Source organism: Lissotriton helveticus, chromosome 12 (genome assembly GCF_964261635.1).
Source record: "Lissotriton helveticus chromosome 12, aLisHel1.1, whole genome shotgun sequence".
NCBI classification, from domain to species: domain Eukaryota; kingdom Metazoa; phylum Chordata; class Amphibia; order Caudata; family Salamandridae; genus Lissotriton; species Lissotriton helveticus.
The window spans coordinates 494741065-494765875 of record NC_136073.1 but is presented as its reverse complement, the minus strand read 5'-3'; the positions used below and the strand labels follow the sequence as shown (position 1 = coordinate 494765875).

At 41.4% G+C, this 24811-nt stretch overlaps 1 protein-coding gene across 1 annotated transcript in view; it reads right to left on the bottom strand.

The window, feature by feature from the left end:
* Positions 1-1548: 1548 nt before the first annotated feature.
* The window catches only part of ADAMTS18 (ADAM metallopeptidase with thrombospondin type 1 motif 18), a 386340-nt gene continuing 363077 nt past the window's right edge, over positions 1549-24811 (bottom strand). The window contains exons 21-23 of the mRNA XM_078668828.1: positions 16618-16830; positions 15493-15640; positions 1549-2467 (exon numbers count right to left, since the gene is read on the bottom strand). Coding sequence (XP_078524954.1) covers positions 2349-2467; positions 15493-15640; positions 16618-16830 — 480 coding nt within the window. The 3' untranslated portion in view covers positions 1549-2348. The remainder of the gene's footprint in view (positions 2468-15492; positions 15641-16617; positions 16831-24811) is intronic.

Sequence of the window (24811 nt, the reverse complement as noted above, 5' to 3'; positions counted from 1 at the left end):
ACTTGCTTTTCCAGCAGCAAGTACAATGAGCACCATTTTCTTGGTAAAGTATTTGACCCCTTGAGGAGGTGTATTTTTCAAATAATAAAGTCATTTGAAATATTGTCTCTGAAGAATGACAAATAATAAAGAGGCAGGCTCATGAATCCTCTCTGTTAATATGGATAACGACAATAAAGCAGTGTCTGGGCAGATGTGAAGCTGTAAACCTCTGAAGAAAGTGTAGTCTCCTTGTCTAATGTTCCTTGGCACAAGTCTGCAGACATTCAGTTCTTGGCAGGTTAGTACTGTTCCTTACTAGTTAGCACCCTTGTGAGTGAATGATGAATTGTTGTCACGAAGTGTCTGGATATGAACATTTCTATTCCTTTGATTCCAATCAAAAGTTGACGACAACGAAAAAGAACAGAGGCAGAACCCTTAAATATCTTATTGGTAAAATGTTCAGCCTTCGCTGGGTGATGAAAGCCTGGGTGTAAACCGGCTGATCAGAGTTTTCCTGATCAGACATTCCATAATCATGCCCCTCCCTCAGAATGTAGACCCTGTCATGGAAAATATTTAAATTCATATCACTGGGAAGAAAAAGCAAGGTTCAAATGTCAATCCTCCAATAATATTCCAGCAGCTGCATTAAGCAGTTGACAAAAACAGATGTGTAACTCTCAATTGTCCCCTGTTTAAAGGTGCTAAGAACCTATAGACATTTAATATTAAACCTGGAATCGGAAAGGCAGTTGATATGGATTTCAAAGCACATTATCAATTACAGAGTCTGCAGCAGTTTGATAGCAATAGACATAGCATCAAGTCTAGCATGAAACCTGGAGGTTGTTCAGTGCAGGTAGCAGGTAGAAAATTACACTGGAAGAAACAAAGTCTCTCCCCACTAAAAAATTATGCATGATGAGCATTTTTTAGAAATTGTAAAATTAGTCTGAAGCTATTTAGTTGAAATGCACAAAGTTAGAAAATTACCTTTCATATGAGTCAGCAAACAGGTTTGATTTGAAGTTTACACAAAATGTCTAAACCTGTGATATCTAGGTGGAAGCTGAATTGTTTTGTACATGTATGTTAGTGAGTGTGAATGTTAAGTGGTGCAGGTTAAAGAATTGTGTTTGCCCATGTGTTCGTTAGTAGCCCAGAAACAACACATACACAAAAATTGAAAGCAGAGAATGGTGGGGAAAATATTTTGTACTAGATAAAGAGATTAATCTTGGACTCTACTCCAAGGCTATCAATGTATATATACCACCATCTTTTCAATAGGGGGCATAACTAATGAGCATTGTGTTTTTATTAGTAGAACATTGGAATGTTGGGATCTCCATTAAAGACAATGGAGAGCTCCGGGCTTATAATGAGTGGTATAAACCTTCTGCTTCAACAATCCAATATTTGTCTTTCTGTTTCTCCTTTTTTAATTTACAACATTCTACCCTCAGTGGGTGTAATGTTCTAATAGCCATATAGCCCTTCTGCCTTGGGCTGTACCAGTTGTTAAAGGCCTTCTCCCTTGTTATAGGCCTTCGCCTGCTTCTCTGGCCTATAACGCGGACTCAGGGTTTTTAACAGCCGCTATAGCCCTCAGCAGTGGGCCATAAGGCATATTAAAGAAACAGCAAGATCACAAAATGCATTATCCCAACTGTAATTTGAAAATCATGAAACCTTCTCATGCCAAGTGATTGAGGTGATTATGAGTGATTGATTGTGTTTGTATCAGAAAGAGAGGCTATGTAAAATGGAGGGACCCATTTAAGGGAAAAGTGACCTTCATCACCAATATTACATCTCTTTATATCAAACCTAGTAATTGTGTTTTTAGAACCCATTTGCAAAATATGTTTGCAGTGCACAAACCTGATGAATAATTTGGGTTTTGAACTTCTGAAAGTGCAAATAATACATTTACATGACCATGGTTACTTTCACCTAACTTTTCAAGTGCTCATTTTTAACCTTGAGCATCATGAGTAAACACGTTTTCAAGCACATTGTGACTCGAGTCACTGTCCCTTTGCGCCAGGCACCTAGAAAGGCAGCATAACCAATTGTCTCTTACAGGGTAACCTGAGGACGGTATTTCCACTGGAAATATCAGCATTTAGGCTCCACAAGGCATACTTTTTCAGAATGTCCCAATGTGAAAGCTTTCATCCAACACAGCTGGTCAGAGTGCTTGAGGAGTACCACCGCAGAACTTTCTTTCAGAACTGTCCACTATGGGCTGGCTCTTCATACACTTGTATGTATTCCATGACATACTGTTCTGCTTTCAGACATTATCTCTAGCAAAATGTGAAAACATCACATCACTTAAAGGGCAAAATGTGATACTGCTAGAGGTTTTTCTTTGTGCATGATTTACAGCACTGCGTGCCATAAAATTTGTGATTGCAAACACCATGTTGAGGGACCAAATGACACCAGCTGAATAAATCCACACAGGACGGATCATCTGAAACAGAAAGAGAGCGAATTGCGTTTAGATTTTTAATGCTGATCAATATTCAATAAATATTTGCAGTAGCTACTATTTTTCAGGACCAACATTTTTTCAAAGAATAATTTGTGTAATTTTCCATTCACTAACTTCTAAGGTTTTATACTCAGCAGCAGCACTTACTTACAATGAACTTCAACTTGTTTTCCTCTCTATTGTCAGTTAACATTACCATTCGAATGTGACATACAAAATTATGTGAAAAGGAAGCAAATATTATTAAGATAATTATAGAGAAAGCAAAACCAAGAAAGCCTATTAAATATTAGAAACTTGTTCAGGGTTATGTTCTAATTTAGTATTTCAGTTATAGTTGGCATTAGGGGTAGGTTTAGGATTATGTTCAAGGTTAGTATTATTTTAATGCTCATAGTTAGGTTTAGGATTGGAGTGTGTGTTAGCACTCAAGTTATTTGTATGCTTATGGATGGGCTAAAGTATACACATATATGTGGTAGGGTCTTTGCATACTACCTATTACACTTACAGCCTGATGAGGGAAATATAATTATGGCTTTTCCAATTGTGGACAAAATGGATATTTGAACCTCTCTTCATGAAACAAATATTTTTCATCCCAAAGAAATATTTTTAGGGATAATGTCAATGTAGCTGAGTTAACATTTCAGGCCACCCCGATGCATGCAAAAAACCAAAGCTGGGTGGCTATATCATATTAGCATTGGGGCATGTCCTATTGTGTACAGTTTCCTATCTTTCAGGCACCTCTTCCAGTAATTCACTATCATCCTAAGGCATGACAAAGTTCATGAGCGATTGTAGACAGACCAGCGAAGCACTCACAGTCCTGCCTTAAAATCATACCGCATAGCCCAAGCACACAGAAATGCTCACACAGATAAATGTAGGCTCAGGCATACACACACATACTTGTACTCCATCAGTCTACTATCAGTACACTAAAGTAATTCTTCACTTCAGTTTTGCTGAAAATGCTGTGAACTGCAGCCAATGTCTATTCAAACTCACATCCTGCCACGTCTCGACACTCATCTTGTTTGGTCTGACAAAAAAGTCTGAGAATTTTCTAAGAGAATATATAGATTAACTAGATGCAGAGTTTCCACATTAGAAAATATGTAATACTAAATATCCATCATAATTCACTTTGCTTGTTTTTTGATAAAGGTGACATGGGTTTCCAGGCCCTCTTGGACCCATCTACACCGCTGATTAATGTGCATAGTAAGGTTTACCAGGCAGTTTCCAAGCATTTGGAGACAATTGTCTTTATTTCTTTCAAACAGAAGTCAGAGGATAAAGCAAGGACAATTAATTCATGACAAAATAGCTTAAGTTTGTGTGTTTTTTAGGGTCTATAAATCTGTTTTAACATTGGCAAGTCTTAGTTTTTCTCTGAGTCGGTATAAGTCTATGCAGCTGGTTCCAATGCCCACATTGACTACATAATTATTAATGACGTATTAATACTCCATGTTTGCTCTAAACAATTATCTCTTCTAATCTATTTTAAGACACACTTACTAGGTTTATATTTTAAAATTCAGACTATTTCCTTTGCAACTAATCCAATCCTTAGTTTTGGAGTTTCTCAATGTACATGTAGGAGTTGCAGCTAGCCAGTTGCTGTACTGACAGGTCCTGGCTGCATCTGATCCTAAAAAAACTACCTCCAATGTTGATATTAGTACTTTGGATGTTCCAATGAAGGCTCTGTGATGCAGTGCTATTGTAGTGGTAAGACATGCACATGCACTGCAAACAGAAAATGTCGCCCCCCCTATAAAAACATTTACTTTGCCAAATTATTATGCTTCTAATGGTTCATAATTCAGCATTACATTCACTAGTCTCTTACTTCGACTCAGATGCGGGTTTCTTCTTTGAACCTTTATTCTCTCATAATGCATGAGAAATGTGTCTGTGGTATAGATGCCATGCTCAGTTTAGAAAAGCACTTAAATCTCTGTGTGGAATCTGTGTTTAGTGGTTTCATGCTTTTATTTTTATAGCAGACAGCAGCTGTCAATGATAAAAGTTCTCATTGGTGGTTACTGCCTTTCTGGAGCAGCTGCCAACCTCTGGATGAATGTTTCAGAGGTACTCGTGCCTTCCTGCTCAGCTCAGAGTACACAGAAATGTGACATTTGGATTAATCCAGGATTCTTTCTGTTGATTTGAGCAAGCTTATCGTGGTAATGTGTTGTTCCTCGGGTCATCAATTCTGCAGATTCTGAAACGTACTTACACCCTGAAACTGTTGCCTATGCCCTGGTCGCAATTGTGCTCTGGGAATACACTGACAGCAGCAGTGTAAAGTAAATGTTTTTTCATGCCATTACTTTATTGGGAGTAAGCACAAGTTTACACTATAGCATTATCCAGGCATTTTTTGCTCCTTCAAATGTCTCGGAATTTAGTTAAGGTCCCTATTCCAACATACCCTCATCTGAGCCAAATGATTTTTTTTAATTTTTTTACTTAAAGTACAGTTTTTTGCCTTTTTTTCTGCTTTGCCCTGTTACTATATTATATAAATGTGCTCTTTGATCTACAAATAAAAAGACATTTTCTCGGGTAACTCTGTCCAGCCATTTCTTTAGGTTCCCCTTCGGCAACCAGAAGTCAAGTTTAACTTTCTGAAATTGAAGAGATTATGTTAATAGCAGACCATAGGCCGTTCGTGGTGCCAAGAGCAGTCTATTTTTCCTTTTTTGTTTGCAGTATTCCGCTATCAGTAAAGAGTGAGCTGTTTTGCATTTATTAGGCTGTCTGGCTGTTTCCAAAACTACTGAGGGCCTAATTACGAGTTCCTCTGAATATTTTGACCCAGGCGTAGACTCCTGTTTACACATGGGTCGGAATTGCGAATTTGGAAGTATTTAACGCGTCTGATAAACATCAGGGGCCATATGTATCATAGTCCCGTTTTGCGAATTCCAAATAGCGAATTTTAAGGAATCGCTATTTGGAATTCGCAAAACGGTATGTATGTACAAAATCGCTTTTTAATAGCGATTCCTTACCATTCCTAATTTGCGATTAGCAAATTGCTAATCGCAAATTACCCATTCATTTCTATGGGCCAGGAGGCCCATAGGAATGAAGGGGCAATTTGCGATTAGCAATTTGCTAATCGCAAATTAGGAATTCTTTCAAGGGTGCAGGGGTGTCTCAAGAACACCCTGCTGCACCCCTGAAAAAGAAATTTGGGGCCATATGGCGCACATACATGCCCTAAGGGCATGTATGGGCGTCATATGGCACCTTTGGTTTTTTGGAAAAAAGCTTTTTGAAAAGAATTCGCAACTTACCACCAACTAGAAGTTGGTGGTAATTTGCGAATCCGTAATGGCATTTTTTGAATATTTTTTGTTTGATACATTGCATTTGAGGAATCGCAAAATTTGTGATTCCTTAAGTGCAATCGCAAAATAAGGAATAGCAAATTTTGCTATTCCTTATTTTGCATTAAACATGTTTGATACATACCATTTAGCTAATTAGCTTGATACATATGGCCCCAGATGCGCTAAATAACTCAGCCTTTGCTAAATTAATCCAGGTGAAATTTACCGAATTTTAACAGGTGAAACCATACAGTTTTCACCGTATCATGCAGATTTTGCTGCGTTAAACACAAAAATCTGCATGTTATTTGCCATGAACTTGTAAGAGATGTTATTGATCACACCCAATAAATAACGTACCCTGTGATATTGTTATTTGTCATGTGCGGGGCCACTGGAATTAAGTGATTGTGTGGCAGCAGCAATTTTTGCATGAATAGAAATTTGCAGCATTTGCCACATAATCCATCCATCTGTCCCATGATCTGCAGATTCTAACAAAAATTTGCTAAATATTCAGCAACACATGTTGCTGCGCTGTGGATGGCCCTTTGCAAAGCTGGACTGGTCACCTTTGTTGCTTATTGCTATATTTGGGCGTTAAGCTGGTACTATTGAGGTGCAACCAGTGCCAATACAGTGTTACCAAGTAAAAAAAAATGAAATGATGAAGTGATACTATTACAAAGTGTGCCACATTATGCCACATAATTTGTTTTTCATTTATGCATACTTTACTCAACACTGCCACATAATTTGGCCCTTTCCTGCCACATAATTCGAGAGGCCCGATCATGTGCAATATATAGTGCCTTTGCTTGTAATCAGGCCCTTAGATTCTATATTTAGATTTGATGTAATGCTACAAATACTATCAAATTCTTTGAAAACCGTTGAGATTGTGAGAATTATAAAGGGCCCCTTGGCTCTATACACTTTAACTAATCTACATAAACAAAACAAAACATTTAGAAAGGTATTTTCAGCCACAAATGTATGTTAACATCTCATAAATGTCTACATTTACACCTGGCAGGAATTCATAAAAGGAATCCTGGTAGGAGAGTTATTTCAGACCATTTCTCTACTACAACTACAACTGCAAGAAATAGACAATAACATCTCACAATTAAGGGGGAAGAGGTTGGAACAAGGTGTGCATAGTCTTTTAAGTTTTTGAACTCCAACAAATTGGTTTGTTTGTGGAAATTCACAAACTCTGATCTGACTCTTTCAATCAAAAGAATTAGCTGGAGATCTTTACAATCAAAGAACTGGAGTAACTCTCCTTCAAAGAAGGGAAGAGGAATGGATCACCTCCAAACCTGGAAGAGATGTAGGGAAAGGAGGTCCTATGGTGGGAGGAGGGAGACCTGTTCCGCATGGAGAAAAAGTAAAATGTGCATTTTGCACTTGAGGCTTAGTTCCCCACTGCCTGAGTCTATACGATGTACAATAATTGTAAGAAAAAAGGGCTTTCTGCAGATGCCCCCCACTTTTTGCTTAATTTGGACTATTAGATGCTGGTTTTGACTCTGACAATGCACTGGAGCCAGCTTACCAGGCCCACGTGCCAGGGCTATTCCCCCAAAACTGATATGTGTAAGTTGTTAACCCTAATTGGTAAGGACTCTTACCCCTTACAAGTGCCTAGTACATGGTACCAGTGGAACCCAAACCATGGGTGGTAAAGGAGTCCCCTAGGCTTGCAGCACTGTTTGTGCCACCCTGAGTGACCCAAAGAAACTACAGACATTAGGCCTGTCAATGCACCATCTTTGATATATGCCGGGCACCCCTATGGAGACCCTCCTAAAGCCCAGGAGGCAGGGTGTAATATATCAAAGGTGTGGACATGTAAGTGCATGCTGATATGTTCCTATAGAGTACTTTACCATTAAAAAGCACTATAAGTGATAGATGTTCCATGGAATAGCATGGGCTGGCACCCGGACAAACCAAAGGTTGGCAGCTCCATTATGGTACTGCCTAAATATGTCATGTTTGGTATCAAACAACATGCCTTCTCACCCCTGACATGATTCTTGTGCCCTGGGTGATGTGGCATGCACCCAGGAGGCTACCTTTGATGTTGCATATCTGGTTTCCCCAGCCTCCCTGTGCTCCGGCTGCAAAGCCCGCGCTCCCCACGTTTGCTGCTGCCAAGACAGGATTCTGACCTTCTGCCAGTCAGTGTGATCACTCCCAGGAATCAGGATCAAAGGTTCAGGCAAGAAGGAGGTCACACCTCCCTCCTCCCAAACAGACTAGTGAAGTGGCACATGAAGGTTGCAAGCTTCAAAGACTACAATGTCTCTGCTATGTATCAGGGCTGCCTCACAGTTAATGAAACATCCCTCCCTCTGCATCAGGCCCATTGTCAGCTAGGCAGACAGGAACTTAGTTATGCAGGTGGTGTACACCCTGAGAAAGCTAGCCACACCTCTTGGGTGAGCAGCCTGGTCTGTACAATACAATTAGATTTCTGCCATCTTTAGAAGTGGCAGAATAGAGGGTTCTGGGTGGAAAAGATGACCCACACCCCGGATGTGGTCACCTTACAAGCAGGCTGCTGCCAGGACTAGCTACTCATTGGCTACTAGCTCCCACACCCCATAACTCCATTTAATCTAGGATTTAAGTGAGCTCTCCATGACACCCAAAACTCAGTTCTGAACTTCCTGCATCAAAGAGGACAGAAAGATGACCCACTCCCCTGGGCGTGATCACCTTAGGGGCAGGCTGCTGCCTGGACTAGCTACTCATTGCCTAATAGCTCCCACAACCCACAACTCCATTTAATCTAGGATTTAAGTGACCCCTACACGACACCAGAACCTCAGTTCTGAACTACTTGCATCAAAGAGGACAGAAGAAGAGACCCACACCAGCGACAAGACTTGCCCAAAGCAAAAAAGGTATACCCTGCACCTGTGGCAACACTCTTAGAACTGACTGAGCAAGACTTGTTCTGGGCTAACTCTTGGTTTGCTGAGACAGAGGGACCCCAGTGGAAGCTTGAAGCACCATCAGACTCTATTGAACTAGTGGCACTAGTACTCTGCAAACTGCAGGTAAAATAATGCTCCAGATGCGAAGAATGGATGGCCATTGGGCCCTCAGAGGGATAGCCCAAATCCAGATGGCCTAGTGCATTTTGGGAGCTGTAGTCCTGCCTTTCACAAAGGTACAGGCAGCTACTGCATTTCCCTAGACCACCGGATGTCAAGTTACTGTCTGCTCTACTTTCTTCTGCCGAGGCTTGTTGGCTGTCAGTCCAGTAGTGGACACCTTCATTCGGTGCTACCTTAAGAGAGAACACCATCCATCTTGCGACCGATGTCAGCAACCACTGTGCCGTTGTCTTTTTGTATATTTTTCATCCACAGCACAGTCTCAGCATTAAAAGCAGCTCTCCCATTGCTCCTGTTCAGCACCAGGGACAGCCAGGACAACTCTGCACCCCGGCTCCATAGGCCAGGTACAATGTAACTGACTGTTGATGCTTGGTCCTGGGACCCACATCACCTTTACCCTGCAAGGGTACAAGGCAATTCGACCTGCAGGTGACCGATTGTAACTAGTGTTTTTCCCTTTGACTGCAATGTTAAATGTTCTCTGTATTATTTGGCATTGCCTTTCTATCACTTCTAAAAACTATAATTCCGGTAGTATATATGCAATTCACTTTGTTTTGGTGTCTAAATTGAGATACAAATACATTTGTGTTTTATAAATTGGTATTGGATTTCTCTTGAGTCCTGACAGCTACTTAGCATCCATGTTGTTTCACTGAAATGCTGAACACATGTTCCTCTAGTAAAGCCTGACTGTTCTTGCCACTCTACCAGGACTGAGCTAAGGATTCATCAGTGTGAATCCAAGGACCAATTTTGGGGTATTGTGATAATGTTACGTGGTGAGGACTAACTCCTACACTCCATAATATTCCACTTTAGTACAATAATGAATTGGGGAAGTGAGAGCCTGTGAAATATATCCATTGACATTCCAAGTTAACCACCTGGCAACCTTACCTAGACACTGTGTTTTAAGCATACTACCAGGAATGTTTGTAAATTCCAAAACAATGTACATCTGCACTAATTCAGATAAGTATTATTTTAGAATGAGAATTAGTACTTTCTTTGGAAACTGCTTCATTTTTATGCCTAATGCATATAATATACCTGTTCAATGCTTTTCATTCTGATATTTTAATGGTTAGTTCTTCTAAGTTAATCCAGGTAGGACATAATTATTATTCATTTTAAGACAATTCGTTTTTTCATTAAGCTCATTCAGCTTTTCTTTACCCTATTATTTAAGTGCTGACATTGCTACAGTTTTATATTTTTTTGCTTTTATGATATTTGTTATGGGGTCACTAGTTGGCAGTGGTTTGAACCCTGTCCAAGTAGGGACCCTTATTCTAGTCAGGGTAACGGAGTAACACAGCGAAGATAACCCCTGCTCACCCCACTTGGTAGCATGGCATGAGCAGTCAGGGGGTAAGGGAGTAACACAGCGAAGATAACCCCTGCTCACCCCACTTGGTAGCATGGCATGAGCAGTCAGGCTTATCTCAGACGCAATGTTTAAAGAATTTGTACATACACATACAGTAACACAGTGAAAACACTGCAAAAGGCCACCACACCAGATTAGAAAAATAACTAATAGTTATCTGAATAAAACAAGCCCAAAATGACAAAAATCCAACATACACAAGTAAAGATATCACTTTCAAAAGATTCAAAATAGTTCAGTCCATAAGAAACTATGGATGCGCCACTTTTAGCAAAAAGTACCTAGGATGTGTCAAAATCCAAGATGAAAGATGCAGGGGAAGTGAGGCACCGGAAAAGCAAAGCGCTGCATCAGTTCCTTACTCCCTGGAGAGGTGATGTGGTGGTTCCTTACTGCCGGGCAGGGGAGGTGATCAGTTGGTTCCTTACTGTGAGGGGAGGAGAGGCTTCAATCTCTCGACATGTGGCCTCAGTTCCTTACTGCTTGGCAATGTCGATGAAGAACTTGGCGCCCAGGGATGATGAGTCAAAAATCCAGACGCGCTGTGTCTATGTGTCGTAACAGGTACTGTGTCGATTTCATGGCCACAAAGCAAGGGATATATGACGTTACCACGCGGTCTTTTACCACGCAGACCATTACCACGCATTTTTTACAACGCAGGATCCTTTACCACGCAGACCATTACAACGCTGGTATTTACAACGCAGGTACTATTACAACGCATACCATTAGAACGTAATTATAGGTAAGTAAATAATATGGTAAAATAATTTAATTATGAATAATATTTTTTTAAATTAATAAATTATTATTTTAATATTTAATATTTTAATTATTTATATTAATATTTATTTATTAATTTTTAAATATATATGTTAAAAATACCCCTGTACCCCAAAACCCAAACCCAGCCCTAAAACCTAAAAATACCCCTGAACCCCAAAACCCAAACCCAGCCCTGAACCCTAAAAATACCCCTGTACCCCAAAAACTGAAAACTGACCCTGAACCCTAAAAATACCCCTGCACCCCAAAAACTGAAAACTGACCCTGAACCCTAAAAATACCCCTGTACCCCAAAAACTGAAAACTGACCCTGAACCCTAAAAATACCCCTGTACCCCAAAAACTGAAAACTGACCCTGAACCCTAAAAATACCCCTGTACCCCAAAAACTGAAAACTGACCCTGAACCCTAAAAATACCCCTGCACCCAAAAACTGAAAACTGACCCTGAACCCTAAAAATACCCCTGCACCCAAAAACTGAAAACTGACCCTAAACCCTAAAAATACCCATTTACCCAAAAACTGAAAACTGACCCTGAACCCTAAAAATACCCATTTACCCAAAACCCAAACCTAAAATATTTTAAATAAAATTATATACTTACCAATACTTACGTTGTAATGGTATGCGTTGTAAAGGTACCTGCGTTGTAAATACCAGCGTTGTAATGGTATGCGTGGTAAAGGGTCCTACGTTGTAAAAGTTGCGTGGTAAAGGTAGGTCGTGGTAAAAGTTGCGTGGTAAAGGTTGTATACCCGAAGCAAGTGATGCATAGATTCATCAACCGTGCAGCAGGGCCTGTGCCAGAGTCAGAGCTTGAGCCACGGACATCAGTGACACAGTGCTTGGGACTCAGGTTATGGTGATCTTTCAGCCAAACGGCAAGCGCTGCATCAATTCTTCAGCCACACAGTGGGGGTGCATTGTTTGTTCAACCAGCATGGCATTCCTGTGTCAGAAAAACAGGTGCTGAAAGTTGATGCGGGGATTTTATTCTCAGATTAGCAGATTCTACTTCAAGGGCCGAGGAACTGGATTTGGCACCATTTGCAAGTCAGGGCTATCAGCAGAAGAGACCAGGAACTGGTAGGTGAAGTTTTTTATGGCCCTGAGACTTCTTAACACGAGGCAAGTACGCACAAGCCCTTGGAGAACCTGTCAAAACAGGTTGTAGAAAGCAAAGTCCAGTCCTTTTACTCCCAGGACAGAAGCAGTAAGTAGCAGGCCAGCACAACAAAGCGGTACAAAAGGGGGTGGTGATGGACGGAGCATCAGAACCAATCAAACACTCACACCCAGTCAAAAGATCTGGGTTTGATCCTTCACCGTTCTTTAGCCCACTCTGCCACCCCAGTTCAGACATGGCTATATGCAAATCAGTCTGACCCTGTGCCTCATGGGAACAGTCCAGCCCGAACTGCCAAGCCATGCCTTCCCTGGACCGGAAACAAGCTTCCGAGGACCGGTTTCTGGCATTCTAGCCGTCTTCAGCCCGGCTTGCTTGAATCCAGTGGCAAAGTGAGCAAGGGACTCACGTCTGAGCATACCCTGCCACACTTATGGCGGCCAAAAGCGGTACAAAAGGGGGTGGTGATGGACGGAGCATCAGAACCAATCAAACACTCACACCCAGTCAAAAGATGTGGGTTTGATCCATCACCGTTCTTTAGCCCACTCTGCCACCCCAGTTCAGACATGGCTATATGCAAATCAGTCTTTTGTACAGCACAACAAAGCAGCAAGCAGAGCCGATTCCCTCCTTAAGCATTGAACTCTTCTTCCTGGCAGAATGTCCTCTTAGTCATGAAGTGTTCTCAAGTTATGGTTTCACAGCTCCAGTACTTATACTACCTTCAGCTTCCGAAGTAGGGTCATTTTAAAGGAAAGTCTTTGTAGTACACAAGACCCTGCCTTTCCCTGCCCTGGCTCCAGACACACTTCAGAGGGGTGGAGGCAGTGTTGTGTGAGGAGAGGCACAGCCCTATTCAGGTATCAGTGGCAACTTCTCCTACCACTCTAGCCCAGGAGGACCCATCAACCTGGTGATGGGCCATCAGGATATGCAGGACACACCTTAGCTCCCTTTGAGTGACTGTCTAGAGTGAATACACAATCAGCCCAACTGTCACCCTCCCTCAGACTTGGATTCCACAGGCAGGCAGAGACACAGAATGGTGAAGCGAGAAAATGCCCACTTTCTTTTACCATTGAGGATCTTTTAAATTATGAACATAAGCAGCCTTGAGGGTCACTTTGTAATATGTTCCCATAGTTGGCTTTGCTTCTGAAAATTCTTTATCCAAATGGGCTGCATCATAACAAACAGAACTATATAAATCATATGAATTAAGATTACTCCATGTATGTACTTTCTAAAAAAAAGTCTGACTGGTGTTCAATTCAGATTGTTTTATTATTGTTTTTGTGTATTTAATGTACTGCCGTTTACTTTATGTCCAATCAATATAAAGTAGTGTGTTAAAACAGAAAGCGTTATCTTAATTTTAGACGTTCATGATATTGAAAAACTAGAAACAAGTGAAACAAGTGGTTAAATAACTTACCAGGACCAATGAATCAATGTTGGGTCCTTTGTCTGATTAAATAGATGACAACATTGAATCTGGTGGCTACTTTTCTTATTGTGCACTTTCTAAAAGTAGCATTTTCAAACACACCATCTAAAAACAAATGTCACTTAAAGATGTAGTTTTTTTAAATGTGAGGTAAGGGACCCCGAACTCCAAATCTCTAATTCTTCCCAATCTGAAGTTAAACTTGCAAGATGTGCAAGGCAGCTCCAATGATAACCTCTGGGAGAGATAGTCCTTGCAATAGTGAAAATCAAAATTAGCCGTATTTCACTATCAGGGCCTGTAAAACGCACCAGTTAATTTCCTACCTTTTAAATACACTATACCCTGCCCAAGGGACTACCTTGGGAATACCTTAGTGGTCTCCTACATGTAGTAAAAGGGAGTGTTTGGGCCTGGTAAGTGAGTGCACTTGTCAGGTCGACATGGCAGTACAAAACTGCACACCCCACACCCAAACATGCAGTGGCAGGTCTGAGACCTGGTTGCAGGTCTACTCATGTGGGAGGCACAATCAGTGCTGCAGGTCCACTGATAGCATTTGATTTAAAGGCCCTGGGCACATACAGTGCACTTCACTAGGGACTTACCAGTAAATCAAATATGCAAATCATAGATAAACCAATAAGGAAGACAATTTACACAGTGAACAACTGCACTTTAGCACTGATCATCAGTGGTAAAGTGTCCAGAGTCCTAAAACCAGTAAAAACGAAATGCAGTACACAGTCAAAAACAGGAGGTCATAAGCAAAAACGACAGGGGGAAAACATGCCAAAGGTGCCAGGTCTAACAATATTTCATATGAGTTGAGGCACAATCTAGTTTAAAATGTAAAATTCCTATTCTGTGTCTTTATGCTACTGTTTCTTAGCCATGACATAGATTATGCTGCACATTGGAAGAGGAACCTGTTGCAACATTGTGTAAGATTTGAAATGTTGTGTTTTCGTTTTGAAAAGGAGATAAAATCTACCTTCAGGAAGGTATGATTTCCCTTTGAGACACATTATACTTTGTTCTAGAATTCAGCTACAGAATACATTTATAAACGTTTGTTCAGGGAATGTTTTGTTAAAGTTTACATATGGTAAGGAAACCATAATGCATCATAAAGTCATAGCTGCTTTTCCTTAAATAAATAGTCCGGACATTTCAGTGCTTCCTACAATTAATTATGGATAGTTTGTATAGAGAAATGTTGCTATCCTGACCTTCCTATTTAAAAGTTCGTAGATTATTGTTGTGTCACCTAACAGTGCTCCATTCCTATCTGGTTTCAAGTGGAAGATAATTCTAAAATCCTAAAAGTAATATAATTTGTAGTTTTCCAATGCATGGTAATCGTGTGCAAACATTAGCACTGACAATGGAGCTGGTACAACACGGCTAGGAAAAGAGATTATCTCAGATGAGAGAGGTGTGGTGCAGCGGCCAGTGCAGCTAACTTCAAAGCACAGGGCTTATGGTTTGATCCTCGACTCAGCACCATGTGACTCTGGGCAAATAGCTCACTTAATTTCCATGACGGCCCCCATCACCTTGAGACCCGTAAGGGTGAGTAGTTGGCGCTTTACAGATGCAGATTTTTACATTTACAGATGCAAATCCAATAACTGTTATGCACCCTATTTACCAAATTTATCAATAATTAAACTTTTTATTACTGTAAAACGTTCAGCATTGACAGTCAGAGTGGGTACATGAGAATTGTTGTTGTTTTATGCTGTACCTTTAATTTGAACCACAGGGCAGAAGTTAGTATTGCAGGCTTTTGATGAACTAGGCATCTGAGCAGGCAAACAACCAGCTGATGGTCTTCCATGTCGTAGACACTGAACAGTTCGTGTCTGTATGCCCCCTCCACAGGACACTGTACACTGCCAAAAAGAAAGCAAAACATTCATACTTTACTCCACAACTTCAGATCTGCACATGACATGTAGTTAGTGGCGAGTGATCAGAAAACTGAAAATGTAATGTTTCAGCATGCATTACAGTGTGAATATCAATTACAGATGCATATGTACGTTTTTGAGATAATGATCACAACAATTTTCGCATGCACCTTTCCCGTATACAAAATGTAGCTAATTACATCATTTGTCCAAAACCTATAACGCTAGGTGCATAGAATAGTGGCCGATATCTAATTAAGAGATACCTCCTGCTCAAACCAAAGAAAGAGATATGACATTAAACATGAAAAACAAAATAAATTGCTATCAAATAGTTCTATGCTGACAATTTGTAGCATGATATTGATTTAACATCTGCTGATGTAGAGTCAAGTTAAAAAATACAGCAATATTTGTAATGTAGCAAATAATAAATAATGAATATATTAACCAGTAAATGTTGCCTCCCTGTGGAGTGCGCCACAGAAAAACACTGCATAAATATAGGAAACATATAAACACTGGTTTAATTACTACTGTTCTCTGAGCCATCTTACGAAATGATGTAAACACCAGTGGTTTCAAGGGCATTTGCAAAGGTTTGTCGTTAGGTTCTGTAGAGAACATTCTAGGAGAGATTGAAGATGGATGTGGAAAACAAAATGCATTTTGAGAAAGGAGTGCGTGAGCAGCTTTACTCTCCTGTCCATTTTCTGTAGCTTAGAGGGGCAGGAAGTATAACCACCAAATATTATTTGGACTCATGGTGAAATAAGAAAGACTGTGAGTAATTTTTAAATATTTCATTAAAAGTGGCCATGTTTGTAAACAGAAATGTCTCAGTTAATAGAGGAGATGCCTATCTATCAGAACATTCTAAATATATCATTCAAACAATACTTTTAGAATGTGTTTTAGAAAGTCACTCCTAGGTGGTTATAGCAAATATGATATATCACCTGTTGCCATGGTGAAGAATACCATCTTGACAGGCTGCTGTATCCTGTTTGAGTTGGACAGGCTCCGACATTACAGGCTTGCTCAAGTTCTATCACCAGTTTCTCTACATTTCTGCATCTTCGATGAGGGAATGCAATGAGTTTGCCATGAATTCCCTTCTCACTACACTTCAGTTCACGCCGTTGTACTCCCGGACCACACGTTGTTGAGCACTAGAAACAGAAAATGCAATGACACAAGTTGAAAAGAAAAAAGGTATGATGTATATTTTATTCATAATTTGCAGACATGGATAAATTCTAGCCTGCCTAATACTGGTAGGAAATATGTATCCATTACAGTAACTCGCAATCTGCTCAAGAGATAATTAAGCACAGATACAAGTGTGGCAAGCTTCTTATTGAACGTGAAAAGGAAAAAAGAGAATTTGATTGAATAACAAAACCTCGAGTTTTAAAGTCGGATCACTCATCGGTTGGGAGCAAATGCTTACTTTTATGTGATTCTAAAGGCTCACTGTGGTGAGACATTATTTTTTCAGCATGGGCTAAAAAGGAGGCCAAACTCTAGGCAATAGTCTTACAGCGGTCAATGAACAACTACAATTTTACCATCAAACCCACCATTTCGGACAAGTCCTGAAGTAAACATAAGAGCTACAAGCATGCAATCAGGATTGCCCTAACATCTGCCTTTAATCTGTTTGTTTGAAAGGGTGGCCACCCTTTCTAGCTGACAGAAAGGGTGCCCTTGTTAGGACAGTTATAATTGGCTGGTATCCAGCAATCATAATCATTGTGGGGAGCCCACACTTTTTTTCCTGGACAACGCTTAGTGTTGAGAGAAGTGAGGACACCACGAACACAGATCGTTTTCTCTTTTGGGATGCATAATCCAACGATTTCTTTAGTTTCCCATTTCAAATTCTGATCCTTTTTTTTAACCCAATGTCAGTCCAAGGACAGGGTATAAAATGACAGATTCTCACCAATTCACTTTTGACACCTGTTTCACCTGCTCCTGCTCCTGCTCAAATGCATACAACTAAGGAATGCAGATCCTAAATCAGTTTGTAGATATGTGACACAAATACTCATTTGCACATTTAAGTTGCTTGGTGCTAACCTGCTTTTGCAGCTACGCCCACACATACATGTCTACAAACCTGTCGCTGTCAATACATTTGTGAATGTGTGAATTCAACCACACTGCCCAGAATGTCAACATTCAAAAATCCATCTCAGTCGTGTTAAATTCCATCAGTCCTGATTCTGTGACTCAGTCTTTGGATTTTATATGCTAAAGTGCACATTTTGAAAATCTGGAATCAGCTTGGGAATGCACCATGCCATGTGAATACGAACACATTTTCCTAATCAGAGTTTTATCTTATTCTGTTAACCCCTTCGACGCTCATGACGAGCTCAGCTCGTCATGAAGTACACCTCTTGTACGCTCATGATGAGCTGAGAACTGCGGGATTTTGCATTTCTCAGCGCACAGCGGGAAAATGCGCCGCATCGATGCGGTTAACATACCCCCTTATATGTGTCTTATGATTTAGTCAGGTTTTTGTGAATGTTGAGTGATTGAATATGGATGCAACCTGGCAATATCTTCTACCTACTTAGGTGATGAACTCACACGTGAACCTGTCTCGAACTTTAACACATAAAATATATGTCACAAAGGATCAATCTAGTATATTTATAGTCTATGTGCAGAATCAGAGCATAACGTGCCACTCATTGCCATTGTTAAGTTGGTGCCAATTCTTTTCAACATCTCTGTGGACAGATACCTGTGTTCTGCAACATCTTACTCACTCAACCGCTGCCACATTGCAACGTGACTGTGTGTGCAGGCAGAATGTGTGCCCTTTGCAGACATAGATTGCAGCTGTACCACTTTTCCATTTTGAACTAGTGCAACTGTTTTTTTCTGTGCGATTTCAGGACGTGAGTTAATTGCAAATGCTTCTAGTTCAACTAGCAGCTACTTTACTTTGCCCTGCAGCAGTCCTTTTATTTATTGCAGCACAACCAGCTGTCCTTGCTTGCTGTTCCCTTTCTCTATTTTCCTTTCATGACTCCGGTGTGTGCTTCCAAACTTCCACTTTGATGGTTTTCTAAGCTTGTCTGCAAGGTTCCCTAGCACATCAATTACTGGAGCATATAATTTGTGGACCACTCCAGTTTGTGTACCTGTCTCCACGAGGAGTGCATACCGTTGAAATTGTATATTGGCGCTCCCACTTTAAATTGACGCCATTACGCCATATTGGAACAGACGCCTAAGCACTACCTTCTTTTTTCCCTTCCAGGTCCCATTGAATTTCTGGACCTAATGCTGACCTTAATATCGAAATTTGCAAATGTGCATGTGAACTTTTTTCCAACCAAGTCTGAATAGCAACTACTTAATTTTCCACACTACAACCCAAGAAATGTTTCCATAGTCATGTGTTCTCCTGACCTCCTTTTTAGGTCGAGCCTGGGCAGGGTATGTGCTGCTCTGCGAGGCATGCTGTATTCAGGTAGGGACTTAAAGCTCAACCCATATTTCTCGTTGGCTTGTGTCGTTTTCCACTGTAAACTGTGGCTGTTCATTGGTCAATAGCTTAGTAGTCTTTTTTTAGTAATGCTTTGTCTCATTTTTGTAACCTCCCGTGGCGAAACCCTGTTACGTGTGTTGTTACTCAGTAGGCTTTAATTACAGCCTCTGAGCACTATTTCCTCAAATAGCTTTGTCCTGTCTGATGTGGCAGGCAGGACACGCTCTCTCCTAATGATTTTTTTAAAATATTATAGCATGGGCGCTGGGATTTGCAATGCAATAGGTCCCGCATTTACGAGAGTTTAAGCTATTGGTATGGTAAATGACAATGCCTTTTATTTATCTGTTTTAAACACAACAAATAAATAAAAGGCATTGTCATTTACAATGCCAATAGCTCAAACTCTCGTAAATGCAAGAGTTATTGCATTGCAAATGCTTGCTCAAATTGGTTACTCTGTAATTGTTTTGAGTCAATCTCCTGAATATCGTGCATGTTTGTTCACATTGCCCTGTGTCAGGTAAACTATCTTTATGTCAGGGTATGAACATATAGACAGAGCACAACAATAGATATTTCAAAGCTGGTTGAGCCCAACCAGGTAAATTGTTTAATACAACATTCTTCTAGTACAGACTGTTCAGCAAACAAAGTTCTTGGCAGATGTTTTGTAGTTATGATATTAATGCAGCCTCAGCCGACATGTGTTTCGTCGCGTTTTTGCGACTTTCTCAAGGCTCTAAACGAAACATTATCATTCGTCCGGCAAGATCAAGCGTCTGAAATAGTAGATCAGATACGTAATACCCGGGAGTGTCAATCCAGAAGACAGAACATGAATTCTCCCGTCAGAAAAAGTTAACTCTTCAAAGTTTTCTGTAAATGCATGGGTAGAAGTGATTTTTATGAAGTCAAGGCCGAGGACCCCCGATACTTGAGAACAGGTTACTGGATAAATCCTCGGTTTTGCTCCTATACGTTTGGAAGGTGTAGTATTCCTTCCAAACGTATAGGATCAAAAAGTCCAGTGTGATTAGCACACAAAGAAATAATTCGCAAAACACACGAAGAGTTTTGTAAAATGATCAATGATGAAGACAGAATATGACCTCCAAACCAGAACCAGCCATGGACAAACAAAATCCAAGAAGCATACACATCTGATATGCCATTCTTTGGTCAATGGGATGCTGAAAAATGTGGTAATAAAACTCTACCTAGCTAGCAACAAATAGGGACAATATTAAAGAATGTGTGTTCCTGTGGAAACAGCAATTTGTGCATAAGTTCTAGATTAAATAATTTCAAAATAGACAGACTCAGATCAAGAGGCCGCTCATTCCATATAAGGCATTCCCATTTGAATTGGAGGATGTCCATGCAAATTAGAAAAATCCCTTACTCCTGTGGTTCTTGCAGAGTGACGGAATGCACCGTGGTAAAGATGATCCTTATGAACTTGCTGAATAGACATTATGATTCACAAAGGTAAACTTACACTTTTGTATAAGTTTACGACTGTTTGCTATCAACAAGGTATTTTAATAGTAGCATCTTTACGACTGCGGAGTCTCCACACATATAAAGATCTGACTCTCTTTTCTTTTTATGTTCAGAGACTCCACAGTCTGAAAAAAAATACTACTTGTAAAATATCTTTGTGAAAGGAAACACTTGTAAACTTACACAAAAGTGCAAGTTTACCTTTTCTGAATTAGGCCCTTAGTGCATATTCTCTGTGGGCTATGACACAAGTATCTATTCATTCAAACTAAATAGCCAAACTACAAGCCAACGTTTACATTTTTGCTTCAGAATACATTTACAGGGCTTCTTCTCTTCACAAACATTCACAGGTATATGCCTGGAAATTTGCATATGGCAAAGGCTTACAGGCATACATATTGGAACTGTACTACTTTCCTGGGGACCCATCGTCCTGATACAGAATTTTACAGAATGCTGCACTGAGGGAATTTAGTCTTCTGTGTAAACACATACAGATGTTTTATTTTCTCTATGGGTGAAACATTTTCCCCACCCACCAACAAAACTCTTCCTCTACACCCCACCAAATAGGGGTGATCCGTTCCACTTCCCATCCTGCTCGGTGTAGCCTCGTGCGAGTTAGCAATGATGGAACCCTTGTGACGCAAATGTTAGAGCATAGCGAAGTGAATGCTGGTTTAGAATGTTTGGATTGTGATTATGCTCAGAAAAATAAAGACCTGTTATACTAAACTCCATCTGTGGCATAGTAATTAGTGGGTACCGAGGCTGGGAAGGGCGCTGCACAAGGGGAGTTACCTCAACCCTTGACTGAAGTATCTTTATGACCATTTCATGGTGGGAAAGGGAAAAATCAGAGAATAATAATGCCCTTAAATGTCTGTTTTCAGGTATTCTTCAACTACCAATACTAGCTAGGCCTTGGAAAGCCCCACTCTCTAACCAATGAGTGGGACTTATGACTGCAGATTTTCTGCACTTCTGACAGAGAAATCTGCAGTAGCAAATCCACTTACGCTTTCTATGAAACCTTTTGTGAATTGCTGGCAGATATAAATGGAGATATTTTCAGATGTAAACATAATTTTTCGGGCTGATAATAGATTTGTAAGTAGGGCACACAGACTGCCATTGCCTTTGAAATCTGGTGCCATAAATAGATCCAACTGGGAGCGTGGCCAAGGAGGCAATGGAGTGAGACATGTCTCTCTCATTCTCCATCCTCCTAGGACCCATTGCATACTGTCTATTGCCGAGGGCTACCTGCTGCTGCTCCAGGGAGGTCCTGACCGGTGCACAGACATAATATCGACTCCAAAATATCGTTTGGACAGAATATCGAGTTTAAAATATCGTTTGGACAAAATATCGACAGGACAGAATATAGACAGCCAAAATATCGTTTTTAAGGTAAGTGAAGTAATATCGACTGTAAATAATATAGAAAGTGAAAATATGTAAGTATATAATATAGATAGTAAAAAAATTCGTTTTTATTTTTAGGGTTCAGGGTCAGTTTTGGGTTTTTGGGTAAAGGGGTATTTTTAGGGTTCAGGGTCAGTTTTCAGTTTTTGGGTAAAGGGGTATTTTTAGGGTTCAGGGTCAGTTTTCAGTTTTTGGGTAAAGGGGTATTTTTAGGGTTCAGGGTCAGTTTTCAGTTTTTGGGTAAAGGGGTATTTTTAGGGTTCAGGGTCAGTTTTCAGTTTTGGGGTAAAGGGGTATTTTTAGGGTTCAGGGTCAGTTTTGGGTTTTTGGGTAAAGGGGTATTTTTAGGGTTCAGGGTCAGTTTTCAGTTTTTGGGTATTTTATTATATTTTGTTACTATATATATATGTTTTAATAAATATGAAATAAAAAAATATTTATTTAACTTTCATTAATTATTTAATTATTATAAGTTAATTTAAGTAATTTTAAGTATATTTTAGTAATTAATTATTAATATTAATTTAATTTAACACTGTTTTTAGTAAATACGATATTTTTTACAACTATATTTTTGTAAACGATATTTTTAACTCGATATTTTTGTACTTACCTGTTTGTAGATAGAAACTCGATATTTTGTCTCTCGATATTTTGTCAACGATATTTTTGATGGTCGATATTCTGTCCCTCGATATTATTTCAGTGATCCGTCCTGACCACCCTCAGCAACTGGTGGCAGAGGATAAAGCTAGCTACAGCCTGTATTGCAGAGGCTGGCGCCACCAGACAGCCGGAGCTAGAAGCGACAATCGACGGGTGTCATTTTCTCACCAGAGGCTGCTGTGCACCCACCGCGCGGCACAGAGGAGCCCGTGAAATTTCGTGGGTGCTGTGTGAGCACAAACATCACCCCCTAGGGACGCCTGCCTCTGCGGTTGACTGGGCCTGCACCTGATCCTGCGGTGGCTGCCTTGCGACGGAGGAGGCGATGATCACACCACACCGCTGGGCGGCCCAGAATTAGACCCCAGCACTAATGACCCCTGACTGGCACAGCCAGGAACACCTGTGCGTCCTGGGGACTCAGGGCCCATCGTCGGAACCGACAGAAATACCCTGGCTGCTGGTGCAGCCAGACGGGATGGTCTGAGGGTCCCCCTCTGCGAGCCATCCTGTGCTGGCATTGCTGAGACTGGAGGGGAGGGGAGGGCCTGGCCCTTTTCAGACATAGAGGCCTGGTCTGCAGTCAGGCTGAGTGCAGCTGGCGCTAGAAGCTGACGAGCAGAGCCCGTCCTGTCCCTCACTGGAGCGAGCCCTCAGAGTTGTGGACCCGGTGAGTGGGAGATTATAGCTGTTGTTGGGCAAAGCCCATGGAAAGGGAGCCAACATGGGCCGGTCGGGCCCTGCGATGCCCTGCTTGATCCTGACAGACGGCGGGGACACTGCCTGGGGGTGCCCCATAATGGAGCCCCACCGTAACAGTGCTGAGGGTATGCAATTAAACACAGAAAGAACTCTGTGAGGGCCCAGAAGCTGTGTCAGAGGCCCCTGGAGGCGAACTGCAGAGGAGGCCTATTGGAGCTGGTGGGTTGGAGGGCAGCGCCGTTTCATGAGCAGTGGCCCCAACAGCATCATAAACTTGGTCCGGGGACTCGTAGACCTGGGCTAGTAAGCCTGGAGCTGGGGCACAGAATTAAGTTTTGCATCCCACAAGCAGCAGACTGAGGCGAGCGAGCAGATAGCTATGACCCCTGCCGGAGGTGATCTTTCAACGCCGGCCACACTTGCTGGTGGGGCCCCTTCCCTGATGGTTCTGATCCCCCATAAGTGATGTGCGCTGGAACAGTGCCCCCTTGCAGGGAACAATTTAGCTATCCTTTCTACTCCTTTCTACTTGGCAGGATTCAGAGGGAGCCGGCCGCAGCAGCCAGGGGAACACCGGAGAAGGAGACACTCTTCCCGACTGGCTGTCTGGGGCAGCCCCTAAGTGTCCCGAGTGAACGAAGGGATTGGTGGTGGTGCCGGTCGAGGGAGTGTCCCGTGAGGCTATCCCCACTGGTGTAGGCCTGCATACTCATAAGCTGCGCTGGGGAATAGCACCCTCTGGTGATCCCAGTGGCTCTCATCTTGCTATGCCACATTCTAAGGCGGTCAAAGCTACCTCGGTAGTCTCCCTGGAACAAGAATTCACAGCATGAGACGGTGTTGCTCCCCCCACCCCATTGCCTGCAGCATTGGGGGGAGAACCTTCAGCCCGATCACCCAAGGATAAATAGACCGCTTCATACAAGAGATACGAACTGTTATGTCATCACTCAAAGAAGAACTCAAATCGGTCCTCCGTGACATCCGGAGAGAGGTGTCAGAAATCAGAGACAGAGTGGATTACCTGGAGTGAATAGATGACGCTCAATCAGAGGAGCAGGAGATGCTGTGGAGGCACATTAACACTCTGGAAGATCAACACATCGAGCTGCAAACAAAGCAGACAGACTTTGAAAATAGAAGCTGCCATAACAACATCCTGTTCTTTTTGCACCAGGGCGGAGGGCATGGACATCATGACCTTTACAGCAGAGCTCTTCAGGCGGCCCAAGGCAATGATGACGCAATCCCACTTGCCCTGGATCGGGTCCACTGAGTTTCTCCGAGGATGGGGCGAGCAGACAGCAGACCAGATATTTTAACCAGGGTACATT